This window comes from Mesoplodon densirostris, chromosome 18 (genome assembly GCF_025265405.1).
Source record: "Mesoplodon densirostris isolate mMesDen1 chromosome 18, mMesDen1 primary haplotype, whole genome shotgun sequence".
NCBI lineage: Eukaryota > Metazoa > Chordata > Mammalia > Artiodactyla > Ziphiidae > Mesoplodon > Mesoplodon densirostris.
This window is the reverse complement of record NC_082678.1, coordinates 30,255,575-30,269,314: the sequence shown is the minus strand read 5'-3', so window position 1 is coordinate 30,269,314 and position 13,740 is coordinate 30,255,575. Positions and strand designations below refer to the sequence as shown.

The 13,740-nt window shown below is 53.3% G+C and overlaps 2 protein-coding genes and 1 pseudogene across 2 annotated transcripts; all 3 read left to right on the top strand.

The window, feature by feature from the left end:
• The first annotated feature begins 4,611 nt into the window (after positions 1 to 4,611).
• On the top strand, positions 4,612 to 6,426 carry LOC132477998 (acetylcholine receptor subunit beta-like). Its single transcript, XM_060080663.1, has 4 exons — positions 4,612 to 4,827; positions 5,325 to 5,506; positions 5,846 to 6,008; positions 6,313 to 6,426. The coding sequence occupies exons 1-4, from the start codon at positions 4,612 to 4,614 to the stop codon at positions 6,424 to 6,426; spliced, it is 675 nt and encodes a 224-aa protein (XP_059936646.1).
• A 1,202-nt stretch (positions 6,427 to 7,628) lies between these two features.
• LOC132479160 (uncharacterized protein SPEM2-like) lies at positions 7,629 to 9,895 on the top strand (annotated as a pseudogene).
• A 119-nt stretch (positions 9,896 to 10,014) lies between these two features.
• LOC132479159 (uncharacterized protein SPEM3-like) lies at positions 10,015 to 13,029 on the top strand. The gene is given in 5 exon segments (XM_060082737.1): positions 10,015 to 10,036; positions 10,261 to 10,373; positions 11,274 to 11,409; positions 11,412 to 12,119; positions 12,122 to 13,029. Coding segments are annotated over 5 exon segments (1,887 nt in total).
• Positions 13,030 to 13,740: the final 711 nt, after the last annotated feature.

Genomic DNA, 13,740 nt, shown 5'->3' with positions numbered 1-13,740 from the left:
AAGCACCCCTCTGTGCACGCCCCACCTCAGGCCCAGACTTGCTCCACACTCCACCTCCCTGAGCACACTACCCCGCAGGCCCAGACCCCCTCACCAGCCCTCACCCCTGAGCACAGCCCTGCCCAGTTCCATGGCCCGGAGCATACCTCAGCCCATACCCCAGCCCAGGCCCAAGCCCAGGCCCCCTCACATGCCTCCGCCCAATTCCTGGGCCACACTTCTCTCTGCACCCTGACCCATGCTCATCTGACCTATACCCATGCCAACACTCTGGCCCCTCCCCCAAATTCTGCCCCTGCTACTACTCCTGCCCTAGCGCCTACACCAGCCCCTGTCCCGATCTCTGCCACAACCTCTGTCCCAGCACTGGTCATGACCCTGACGACCCCTCCAGTCCCTTCCACCACCCGTACCCCCATCCTAGATTCTATTCTCTCTACCTTGTCTACCTTCGACCAAGGCCTCTCCTCTGGCCATGTGGTCTACTATGCCCGCAGCATAAAGCAGAACTTATTCCATGTGTGTCCCCCTGGGTTCTCTGGAGAACTCTGGGTTCTCCAGAAATGACTTGGGTACCCTAACCAGGCCCCAAGAGGGGCATGGTCTGGTGAGCTCTGGTACAGCTGAGCAAACACTGAAGCAATGTAGTGGGGACAGTGCCAAGCCCTCCACAGGGTCCATACTGGGTTACGTGGAGTTGGGGACTATGGAATGGAAGATCCCAAATCATGCCAAAGACAAATTTGTACAGTCCAAGACCTTCACTCACTGTAGCTCCCATCCTTGCCAGTCTGAAAAGAGAAACACGGATCCCCAGAATCCAGTCTGCCCCAAATTCCTGGTGTTCTCAAAGGATGCTGAACCTTCTCAACATTGCTTCCGTTCTCCGACCAGTGCCCAGAGCTCACCATGCACCATGCCTCCACCATGCACTCTTTCTCTGCCTCTTGTTTTCCCAGATCCTTTGTCCTTCATCAACACAGCAACCACCAGAAGCCCTCCGCCTTAATACAAACCCCCACCTTTCCCCCAACCTCCTAGTCTCCTCAGTCTGTCCTCTCTACCCAGGGCCCCATCCCTCCCCAGTTATCCACTACTTCCCAAACCCCAAACCAGCCCCAACCCCCAGAACTTCATGAGAGTCTAGGTCTCAACCAATGCTCTGTCCTCCAAAGGACCCCAGGCCTTACCGGAGACACAGGCCTCCTCAAGAACCCAGGCCTTGCTCAAGATCCAGGCCTCCACAAACTTCGAGGCCTTACCGAAGACCCTTACCTCTGCAAGAATCCAAGCCTTTCCCAAGACTCTGACCTTCAGAAGAATCCAGTCATTACCCAAGATTCTTGGCCACAGAAGAGTCCATGCCATGCCCAAGACTCTGCAGTCAACAAGAGCTCAGTCCTTTGCCAGGAGTCTGATCTCCATAAGAGCCCAGGTCTTGTGCAAACCGTTCGTCTCCATAAGGGCTCAAGCCTTACCCGAGACTCCGGAGACTACAAGAATCCAGGCCTGACCCAAGCTTCTGGAGTCTGCAGGAGACAAGGCCTTACTCAAGATACTGACCTCCATAAGAATCCTGGCCTTACCCAAGATGCTGGAATTTACAGGAGCTCAGAACATACCCGTGACCCTAACTTCCATGAGGACTCAGGAATTAATCGAGATCCTGGCCCCCATAAGGGTCCAGCCCTTACTCAAGACTCTGGCTTATCCAAGAGACGAGGCCTCCATAACAACTCAGGCCTTATCCCAAACCCTGGCCTCCACAAGAACCCTCTAGGAACTGACTCTGTCCAAGTTTTGGGCCCACGTCAGACCCAAAAGTCATTTATATCTGAGACAGTTCCTCGAAAGGAGGATGCAGGGCAGCACATACCATGGACTTCTGTCCCACCCAGTCACAACTCCTGCTCTGCCAAGGCTCAGGGGGCCTACAATGACCTGCTAACCTCCTCGCAGCGAACAGGCAGACAAGCCTGGGTGTACCACCCGATACCATCCCCCCAGCCTGCCAGAACTATCACCAGATGTCTACGCCTCCCAAAACCAGCAGGCACCCGGCTAGGGCATGTGGTCTTTGATGCCCGCCAGAGACAGCAGACAGGGACAAGTGCGAAGCTCTCTCTAGGGCGTGTGGTCTTTGACGCCCGCCAGAGACAGCAGACAGGGACAAGTGCGAAGCTCTGTCTCCCAGGCGCCTTCATAGGGCCACATCCAACTGCCGGAGTCCAGCTCCAGCGAGTCAAGGGAAACCCGAGGGATAGATAGCGTCGGCGAAGGAAATAAATCTATTACACTTCTTAAAGTATCAGCATTGCATGTTTCTCTCTCTTCTTTATTGTTTACAGTCACAGGTTTATATATTGTAGTTGATTACATTACCAGGTATGTGACCAAACAATCTTAGCACAATCAAACCTCAAAATGTTCTATAAAGATTTTTTTTAAAAAAATATCCCCTAGTTTCTAGATGTCCTATTAAAATATTTCCCAAGTTCCCATTAATCACAGGTTATTTCTTAGTAACCAAGCCAAGCAGTTATATGATTATTTTAGTTGTAAAAGTTGAAGCTACTTGTTCCTATTTCTCTTCTTGCATGGGCAACCTTTTACAATGGTTCCACGAAAATATGTACAATGTACCCTGCATGCCCTTTCTCGTTGTTTCCTTCAACTGAGACAGTGCTTTCTCCCTATCCGAGCAACTAATTCTGCTCTAGGCATTTGCTTTTCTATAATTAATCTTCCTTTATAATAGAACCATAAATTTCCTATGTCATCAGGAACTCCAGCCCATGGCCATAACTCCATACTAGAGGGTGTTTTTCATAAAAATATCCCTTTAGTTCCAGGCTCTTAATTCTTTACCCATTTCCCTGGGTCTTTAGTGGGTACTTCCCATTCTGTGGTAGTTCCAGGAGGGGGAGTCCTAGAGGAATTTTTCTTTCACGTGGAGCAACATCCCCCCAAAATTGCCCCTATATTTAAACTTATTATCATAAAACATAACAACAGAGCTGTAGTCCACCTTCCTGGCACGGCGCTGCCTTGCAGTTTCGCCTTCCGTTGCTTCATGACTTTGTCATGGTGCAATGGCTCCAGGATGGCTTCCAACATCCAACAACTCACCGGAGACCATCAAGGAGTGGGGATATCAGTGTGTGATGAGAAACTTAGAAAAAGAGGGGACAGATAAGCATGAGGAATAAAGAGACAAGAGAAGCCTTCTGTGGACTTTGGAGGACATCCAACCCAGCCCCATCCCACAGGGTCTGATGAGGACCTAAACTATCCCTGCTTTCCCTCCATCGCTGTCTAGCTAAATCCGTTATCCCCAAGGCCCTAGAGCTGCACTGTCAATTACAGTAGCCACTAGCCAAAGGCCTATTAGAATGTAAATTACTTAAAGTTAAGGAAAATTAATTCTATTAAAAATTAAGTTAAAAAGTTAAAAATTCTCTTCCTCAGGGAACAGAATTTCCCTGACATCCAATTCTGTTCCCTGGCAGTCCAGTTGTTGGGACTTGGCGCTTTCACTGATGTGGCGGTGGTTCAATCCCTGGTCGGGGAATTCAGACCCCGCAAGCTTCATGGCTTGGCCAGAAAAAAAAAGAAATTCTCTTCCTCAGTGCCATGATCTTCTAAGTGCTCAGTAGCCACATGGAGCTAGTGGCTACTGCATTGGACGGCACAGATTTAGAACATTTCCATCATCATGAAAAATGCTATTGGAGAGCAGTGCTTTAGAGTTTAGAGCAATTTTCCTTTCCCTGTCACCCACGCCCAGCATCTTAAAGCTCCCCCAGAGCGCAGAGAACTTAGTTCTTTTTAGGGTGGCTCAGAAGCCACCCTCTGGGGAGGAGGTAAGATGTAGGGATGGACACCCAATGCCTGATTTCCCCAGACTGTGAGAAAGAGCCCAGGCTTCAGTTTTCCTCATCTGGTCTCTTGGGTCACGACCAGATGTATGCAAACTTGCCTCCCCCATTCTGGGCTGTGTTTGGGGCTCTTGGTTGATCTGATTTACATTTTAACGGGATCAATGTGGCTGCTCTGTTGAGAACAGTCAGCAGGGGGGCAAAGGATGAAGCAAAGAGGAGGCCTTTGTAATAACTCAGATCTGAGGTAATGGTGGCTTGTACCAGGATGGTAGTGGTAGATGGGATAAGTCATCAGTTTCAGGATATATGTTGAAGGTAGAGCCAATAGGGTTTGGTATGGATTGGATATGGGATGAGAGAGAGGAGAGCTGAGAATGACTCCAAGGGATTTGGCCTGAGCCACAGGAAAGATCGAGTTGTCATTTATGACCTGAGGAAGACTGTGTTGGGAGTCGGTGGTGAGGGAATTAAGTTTTGGACATGTTAAGGTCAAGATGTCTATTGGACACCCAAATGGAGAGGTTAAGTAGGCAGGTGGATACAAGTGTGGAATTTAGGGGAATCAGTCCAGGTTGGAGGTATAAATGTAGGAGTTATTTGCATGCAGTTGGCCCTTCCAAAAGCCTGTCCTTGAGTGGGCTGGAAACACGGTCACTGATTATGCCAGGGAGATTGCTTTCTGGCAAAGCCTAATCCTTCCGCATTCCACTCTGTCCCCCAAGTAGAGCAGATGGGGCTCTCGATCTTTGCCCTGCTGACCCTTACTGTGTTCCTGCTGCTGCTGGCAGACAAAGTGCCTGAGACCGCCCTGTCTGTCCCTGTCATTATCAAATACCTCATGTTTACCACGGTCCTCGTCACCTTCTCAGTCGTCCTTAACATCGTAGTCCTCAACCTGCACCATCGCTCACCCCACACCCACCAAATGCCCCTTTGGGTCCGTCAGGTAAGAAGATCTCCTCTCCAACCTGTGTTAACTCTCAATCCTAGTATTTGGCTATTTGTCCAGGTGTCGCTCCTCACTCCCACCAACTTTCAACCTTCCCTTTCACAGACCTGAGGGAGAACTACAACTCCTGGTAGAGTGTCAAAGTGCCAAGGTCTTTGGGTGTTGAAATGTTGCCCAATTAATTTTATCCTCCCATCATTAACATTGTGTAGACCCCAGACTCTCTTCATCAATACTTCTCTCCTTCGTGGGTCCCAAGGAAGCATTCTCAGGGTTAGGTACTATCAGGGTGGAAGCCCTCAGAACTTTTCTTTCCAGTCAGGATGCCTCCTAACCCCCTTAAGGACTCTTGGGCTGTGTAGTTGCATTTCATCTGTGGGATGCATGCACGCATGCGCAGGAATGGGCACGTGCCGTGGGGGTGGTTGGCGGCTTCCCTTCTGGTCTGAAAGCATAAGAGTCCCCTCCAAGACGGCTCTTCTTCTACTCTGCAGATCTTTATCCACAAACTCCCTCCGTATCTGGGTCTGAAGAGACCCAAACCTGAGAGAGACCAGATACCGGAGCCACCTCCTATACCTCTCAGGGATTCTCCAAGAAGTGGCTGGGGTCGGGGAACAGATGAATATTTCATCCGCAAGCCACCACATGATTTTCTCTTCCCCAAACCCAACAGGTAGTATCTACTCCCCATGGCCCACGTAGAAGGGAGAGGGAGAACTACAGTTCCCAGAAGACTGTGCGGAGGCAGGCGTCCTAAGCTCTCAGAGGATGTCGTGGTTGAGCATCATGGGAGTTGTAGTACCCCTTCTGTTACCCACTTTGCGGGGAGGTGGGAACTAAAGAGTAAGGGAATAGGAGGAATTGCGGAAGGCTAGAGAGGTCGCCGCTGTTGAAGAGAACCTGAAGGGCTCTCTCACGTTCTGAAACCTGGATGGGCGTTGGAGGAGGGAGTTGGGGCGGGGCCTAGAGCACCCATGCAGGCCGTCTTTGTGCCCCGGTCGTGGCCAAACAGACTCGCCTCTTCCACGTTCCAGCCTGAACTGTCTGCCCCAGACCTGCGGCCATTTACCGATGGTCCATTCCGGGCTGTGTGCCTGCCTCCCGACTTACGGGAGGTCGTTTCTTCAATCAGCTACACCGCTCAACAGCTGCGGGAACAGGAGGACCACGAAGCTGTGACTCCAAAGAGGGTGGGCTAAGGCAAGGCCTGAGTGGCCTTGGCTCCACTGGCAAACTTAGGCTCCGCCCCCAGAACTCGATTTTTTTTCCGATTGGAAGTTTGCCTCACTTGGTCCCGCCCCCTGGCTTCCCACTTGTTCTTTACTCACATCCGTCGCCCGCAGTTTCGCTCTCTGCTATTCTGCGGGCCCGCCCTTGTCTCCAAGCTGTGGTATGAGGACCTGGGTGCGGTACAGGGCCTTGAGGCCGCCTTCCCTGGTTGTCTGGAGCCCAGGAACAGTTTAATCTTCCTACCCCCAGTTGAAGGAGGACTGGCAGTTTGTGGCCATGGTGGTGGACCGCCTCTTCCTGTGGACCCTCGTCATCTTTCTGGATGCCACGTACCACTTGCCCACTCCCGACCCCTTTCCTTGAGGACGAGAGGGCCGAGACCGAGGTCCTCGGCCACTTGAATTGAGAGTTTGATAGTACTCTCAAGTCCTATCCCTTTCTGCATCTTAACTCCTTCACTAGGAGTCCAATCCTCTCCTCATTTCGTTTCTAGGGAGGAAGCCCAAGTGGGACTGGGCAGCTGGGGGCCTTGGGCCCACCTGACATGCACTATCCACTTATTTACTCTTTTGCTTCTTGAAGAAGCCCCATTGGATATTCACATCTAGGTTGGCAATGAATGGAACAAAGAACAAGAACTAGATTGTAAGCCTTCTGAGGGCAGGAACTATGGCTGTTCACTGTAATATCCCCAGCACCGAGCACAGATCCTAACCTATACAGCCGGTACCTCTGATTGAATGAAGAGGGAAATTATTTTTTCTGTAAGGAAATACACTAAGAAATAGTGCTTATGTGGGCATGTTGGGACTAGTGGTCGTTTTTTCTTTGTTTTGACCTTTCTGTACTTTATTGTATTTTGTAATATGTATTATCTTTAGGATAAGAAAAGGTTCTTTCTAAAAGGATGCATTTGTAATGAGGATAAAAAAGCACACTGTAAAAACCTCAAGTTCCAGCTTTGATGCTCAAACTTTGGACAAGCTACTAAACTGCTCTGTGCCTCAGTTTCTCCATCTGTAAAATGAAGCGAATAATAGTATCTGCTCCCTAGTCTGAAGATCATATGAGAAGATGAGAACAAAAGCATTATACAGTATACATCAGAGGTTACAAACTGGTGTGTTTTGTGTGGCCCATGTTGTTGGCCAGCAGAGTTTAAAATTTGAATTGGTTTGCTACTTTTAAAATGTGGATATTTCACAGAGCAATTTGGATTTCTGGCTTCTCTTGAAACTTTTTAAGAACTGCAGGCTAGTTCTAAGAAGCCCAACAGGCTACGTAAGCGGTCCTAATGTCTTGAACAATGAAATGGAGGAAATCCTATATGCATGATCCAGTCACTATGAAGACTGTCTCTCATCTGTAGCAACCCTGCTTGCAAATCAAGTTAAGCAAGGCCCCATGGAGACAGAAGGACAGACTGAACTCTGGGGACTAGGCTCCATGTAGTGGGAGCCGAGGGCAGAGACGGCCACCTAAAGGACCAGCTGAGTGGATGAAAGATTGGACAACTCCGCATTGTGACTCCCTGCAATGTGCCTCATTATGACCATGGTCCCTCACCTGTTGGTGGGTGTCCCCAGGTCCTGGCATGAGTGCAGTGTGGGTCAGGGCCGGTGGGGTTGGGGGGGTGGGGCGTCCCACGGCTCAGGCGGCCCTAGGACCCGCCCACCATGGAACACCAGCTCTGGTATGACAACCTGGGGTGCTGCCATCAATACCAACAAAGTACCCAGAATGCGGAGGACTTCCTACTCCTGTTGCTGGGCATTGTCATTCTTGTCAGCATTGGGATCAGCATGGCAACTATGGTCAGCGATGGTTGGGGATCACCAGTAGGGGTGAAGATGGCTGAGGGTGGGAACCAGCTGCAGCCTGCACCTCCGTCTGCAGGAACGGTCTTGGCTGGGAGTGGTGGTGAGGGTAGAGAGCCTGGCCTTCATTTTCACCCACCCCACCCCACCCCACCCCACCCCAGCTATGGCATGGGCTCCAGAATGCCTTAGACAAGACCATGTATTGTATTATTCAGCAAAGTAACTACCGAAGACAGCTAAGGGGCACCCCGCCTCGCCATTCCCAGGGCCCTAGAAACCCAGGCTCCCAGGTTCCCAACCCTGAAATCTTCTGACAGTTGCCCTGCCCTCACGGACTCTCGCCTCCCACAGATGAAATCTCACAGGCTTGTGAAAGTTCCTCCAAACATCCTCCAGCCAAGGCCCAAGACAGCCACATGCACTGCACCCTGGACCCTGTGGAAGTGAGAATGGCCCGGTCCACTTGCTACTCCTCGTCCTCCTACCGCCATCTCCGCAACCGTAGCCGCAGCTGCAGCCGCCACCCCTGAAGCCACCAGGGGAGGCCCAAGAATTTAGAAAATTCCCCTCCAGCTGCTCAGGCTTCCGTAGGCCGCATCGCCTCCACGAGACGTCACAGCTGCCTCTGATGCCCTCCTTGAACTGGGAGGACCCGGACTCCTACCTGGAGGAGGAGGCCCAACTTTCCTTCCCACAACCCAAGTACCCGTGGGGGCGCTGGGGAGGGCTCTACCGGCAGATGGGTCTGCCCTCCAACGTGGGCCTCTGGGGTCGACAGGGTGGGATCCTGGCCATCCACCCACCAGCCTGTCTCTACCTGTTGCCCGAGCTGCACCGCATGCCCAAGCGTGTGGAGGCCAAGTCTGAGCTAGGGCTGCAGTCCTTCGGGGCCCCTTGCTTGCCATCCCACATCTGGGGCAATGTGGATGCTGACCAGTGGACCTCGTCTCCACCACTTACCCGACGGCTGCCCCCTAACAGCTCGTGGGTCCCTGGGGGGCACAGAACTTACCCCTCACGGGGCCATCTCCCGTATGACTCCTGGGATCAGCGGCGGCGTGGTCTGGAGGGCTCTGAGCCTCCATCAGCTCTGGTGCCTCAAGGCTACCGGCCCGAAGCCTGGCAGCACAACTCCCCACCGGCCCACGGACGGAGCCTCCACAGCTGTGCTCACAGCCAGCCCAACCACAGCCCGCGCCACTCCACGGGACACTTGAACTACTCCTGGGATCCCCACGAGGTGCGGCGCTGGGCGGCCGAATGGCCAGAGATGCTGCCTGTGCGGCACCCTCTGGCCGCCTCCGCCTCCCTCACGGTGCTGGCCGAGGCCTCTACCAGCGGGCCTCGGATCCCAGCTCAGCGCTGCTCCTCCACCCCTCCCAGACTCTGCCCAACGTCCAGGCTACCGAACACCCTCCACCCCCGCCCACCTTCATGCCACTCAGCCGGAAGCCAGGGGGAAATGCCAACTACCAGGTGTATGACAGCCTGGAGTTGAAGCGGCAAGTGCAGGAAGCCAAGCGCGGGCCAACTCGCTGCTACCTTCCACCTCGGCCTCGAGGCCCTCTCTGCACGGAAGCCAGACTGGGAAAATGAACTGGCCAGCAGCTAATGGGGGCGGGTGGGGAGCGGCAGGGCATGGAGAGAGGAATAAAGAGCACCATGGTCCAGAAAACATTGGCGGTCTGTGGCTTGGAAGCGCCACTCCTTCTGCCAGCTTGGGTCCCTGCCTTTGGCTTCCTGCAATAAGAAGCCAGTGTCCCCTTCTGGGCCTGAGGGTCCCTTTGGTTTAGTGGCCACAGTCCTGCCAGCAGGCCCCTCCTGGTCCGATACCATGCACTAAGTAGATCTGCAGCTGCAGTCTCCACACCACTGGTCTCTGGGCACCTCCTCTGTGTCTCAGCTGTCCCTGTCCCCAAAGAGCCTCAAACAAGAAGCTGCTTCCAAACTGGGAGGTTCCACATCTGGGCAGGTCCAGCTCCACAGCCAGTGAAGGGCATGAAGAAGGCTGAGGCTCTGGACTCCAGCCAGGCCTTCCGCAGGGCTCTGAGGCCAAGGTCTTTCTAGTCTCAGGAGGGGCCAAGAGATGGAATGTGACATTTGAACAAGTGAGTCAGTGGGCGGTGAGCGAATGTTTGACAGCTCGAGGGGAGGTGTGCCGGCCTCCGGTCCCTGTTTGGCTGTCCAGGCTCAGCTTACCTCACCCAGGGAACCATGGAATGCCACGCCTGGCCCTCCTTTTCGTCCCCCTCCCTCACTGTGATGCCACCACCTGCCCCATTATGACCCAGTCTGTCTCCCAGTATACATATATGGAGGCCAGCAGACCCAGGCAGTCCTGGGACCCCCGGCCATGGCTGAGCAACCCATTACCTAGCCGAGGCGTGCTCTGGCACCACACCCAGGAAATGCCAAGACCTAGGATACTCAATTCTTCTGATCCTGGTCAGCATCATCTTGCTCAACGTGTGGATCAACGTGGTGGCTCTGGTGAGGGCAGGGTCTGGGCAGTGGGGTTGGGGGAGCACTGGAGTTGTAAAGGGGTGGAGTTGGGAGGGCTTCTGGGATTTGGCCAGAGAAGGGTTGGAATTCAGGGCTCACCTTGATCCCGGCCTCCCCCCTCCCCTTCTTCCCTCAGCTCTTGATGCATCTGAAGAGTTTCTTGTGGACACATTTCAATCGTATTTTCCCCAAAGATGTGTGGGCAGCAGCATGGCCTCAGGGGATGTGGGCCTGTCCCCTTTCCTCTATCCCTGACTTGATTGTCAGTCCCTCAGGAACCCAGGCCCTTTCCCAATACACTTTTCCCTGCAGACTAGCAAGACAGCTGTGTAGGCAGCCATCGCATGTGCATGCGCTGCTCCATGGATCCAAAGAACATGTGTTCAAGAGTTTCTCCCTGGTTCCGCCATAGCCGAAGCTTCTGGCTCAGGCACCCAAAACACCTTGACTGCTGGATACCAGAAATAAATGATGAGACTGCTTCTATGTGCTGCTGGATGCCACCTCAGTGTGGACTCCTTGGGCTTCCAAGGAGGCTCCACGGGGACTGTGGAAGGAGGGGGTATTCGGAGCTGGGGAGGCCCCTCCAGTCACAGCCTTAAAGTCCCAAGTCACCTTTAACTGCAGGTGAGAGACATCTTCCAAGCTCCGCAGGATAAGCAAGGTAGACATGGTTCCAATGCGCCTGCCCCAAAGAGCAAGATTAAGACCCCAGACTATGACTCAGCCCAGGCTCCAGCCCGGGTCCAGAACTGCCCCCCAGTTCAGCTCCCTGCACATTCTCCTGCCAAGGCCCAGACCTTCTCCTACAAGCACCCCTCTGTGCACGCCCCACCTCAGGCCCAGACTTGCTTCACATTATAACCTTGTGAGCACACTATCGCCCAGGTCCAGGCACCCTCCCCAGCCCTCAACCCTGAGCACAGCCCTGCCCAGGTCCATAGCCTTGAGCACACCTCAGCCCATACCCCAGCCCAGGCCCAAGCCCAGGCCCCCAGTCCCTGGGCCACACTTCTCTCTGCACCCTGACCCATGCTCATCTGACCTATACCCATGCCAACACTCTGGTCCCTCCTCCAACTTCTGCCCCTGCTACTACTCCTGCCCTAGCCCCTACACCAGCCCCTGTCCCGATCTCTGCCACAACCTCTGTCCCAGCACTGGTCATGGCCCTGACGTACCCTCCAGTCCCTTCCACCACCCATACCCCCATCCTAGATTCTATTCCCTCTACCTTGGCTGCCTTCAGCCAGGGCCTCTCCTCCGGGCATGTGGTCTACTATGCCCGCAGCATAAAGCAGAACTTATTCCATGTGTGTCCCCCTCAGAACTCTGGGTTCTCCAGAAATGAGTTGGGTACCCTAACCAGGCCCCAAGAGGGGCATGGTCTGGTGAGCTCTGGTACAGCTGAGCAAACACTGAAGCAATGTAGTGGGGACAGTGCCAAGTCCTCCACAGGGTCCATACTGGGTTACATGGAGTTGGGGACTATGGAATGGAAGATCTCAAATGATGCCAAAGACAAATTTGTACAGTCCAAGACCTTCACTTACTGTAGCTTCCATCCTTGCAGGTCTGAGAAGAGAAACACGGATCCCCAGACTCCAGTCTGCCCCAAATTCCTGGTGTACTCCAAGGATGCTGCACCTTCTCAACCTTGCTTCCGTTCTCTGACCAGTGCCCAGAGCTCACCATGCACCATGCCTCCACCATGCACTCTTTCTCTGCCTCTTGTTTTCCCAGATCCTTTGTCCTTCATCAACACAGCAACCACCAGAAGCCCTCCGCCTTAATACAAACCCTCACCTTTCCCCCAACCTCCAAGTCTCCTCAGTCTGTCCTCTCTCCCCAGGGCCCCATCCCTCCCCAGTTATCCACTACTTCTCAAACCCCAAACAAGCCCCAAACCCATGAACTTCATGAGAGTCTAGGCCTCAACCAAGGTTCTGTCCTCCAAAGGACCCCAGGAGCTTCTAAAGGCTGTAGAGTCTCTAGAAATGCAGGCCTTACTCCAAATCTGGGCTTCCACAAGAACCAGGGCCTTACCGGAGACACAGCCCTCCCCACGAACCCAGGCCTTGCTCAAGATCCAGGCCTCCACGAACTTTGATGCCTTACCGAAGACCTTTACCTCTTCAAGAATTCAAGCCTTTCCCAAGACTGTGACCTTCAGAAGAATCCAGTCATTACCCAAGATTCTGGCTCCCAGAAGATCTTAGGTTCTACTCTATATGGACGTTTCTTTAAAAGGCTATATATCATCCAACCCTCTGACCTCCACAAGAACACATCAGTTCTCCAAAGTTCTTACATTCAGAGGAGCTCAGCCTTTATGCATGATTCTGGAGTCTATAGGAATCTAGAACGAAACCAAGAGACTGTACTCTATAAAAGTCGAGGGCTGGTAGATGCGTGGGCCAACACCAGGCCCTGCGGGGTCTCCGGAGCGCGGCATGGGGGGGTTGGCGTAGCTGGGGCCCGTGGCCCTATGTCTTCTGGCTGTGACGCCAGTCCTGCGCACGCTGTGGGGCCGCAGCCGCCGGGCGGTGGGTGCCCGAGGGGCCGGGAGGCGAGCCGGGGCCCCCAGGCGGGTTTGGGCATCATGTCCGCAGCCAGCGTCCCCGAGGCCGCGCTCGGGCCATGATCCTTTGGTGAAGCTGCACCGGGATGGCGTGGCCGATATGTTTCCACGCTCTGAGGACCTGTGCGCATTGCAGGACTCGGTGTCTCTGCCCTCCGTGCGCGCTTCCCTACAGGAGGGCCTGCTGGACTTAAGGCCGACCGCCTTCGCGGGGTGCACTGGGTGCCGCTCCTGAGCACACGCTGCCCCTGATCTGTATCCAGCGCTTCTTCCAGCCACGGCGTGTCGAGACAGCTTCAGATAGAAATAAAGTTTCCAGATGTTGTGTTCCTGCAATAAGAAATAAAGATGTGACCTTCCAGTTGTGTAAAGCCCATCAATGCTGTGTAAGTGCATCGGGTGCGCTAAGGAACGTGGAGCCAAGTGGGCTAGTTGTGAGAGAGAGAGACTTAACTATGTTAACAAAGGGCCGCCTCCACTGTCACAGTCCTGCACGTTGTTCCAAGAGCAGCGGAAAATGAATCAGCCTCTGGTTTCCCGAAATCCATTTTCTTAAAGTTTAAAGTGCAAGAAGAGTGCAATTTTCTCATCTTCCCTTTACATAAAAGTGAATGTGGTCAAGCCGCTTAACCCATCACCAGATAGAAAATCATCTGGAACGTTCACATTAATGCTCTTTTCAAGCAGGAACAAGTTAAGAAATGTGGTTGGATAATCACAACACCATTAAGCAACACCTCGTTGGACAGCAAAGAGGCGAAGCCGACTGGTAAT

What these genes read in the sequence shown, in the direction of transcription:
- LOC132477998 (XM_060080663.1), top strand. Translation starts at nt 4,612, where the DNA reads ATGGGGCTCTCGATCTTTGCCCTGCTGACCCTTACTGTGTTCCTGCTG. An exon ending in TGCCCCTTTGGGTCCGTCAG is followed by an intron (nt 4,828 to 5,324) that starts GTAAGAAGATCT and finishes TCTACTCTGCAG; the next exon opens with ATCTTTATCCACAAACTCCC. An exon ending in AACAGGAGGACCACGAAGCT is followed by an intron (nt 6,009 to 6,312) that starts GTGACTCCAAAG and finishes TCCTACCCCCAG; the next exon opens with TTGAAGGAGGACTGGCAGTT.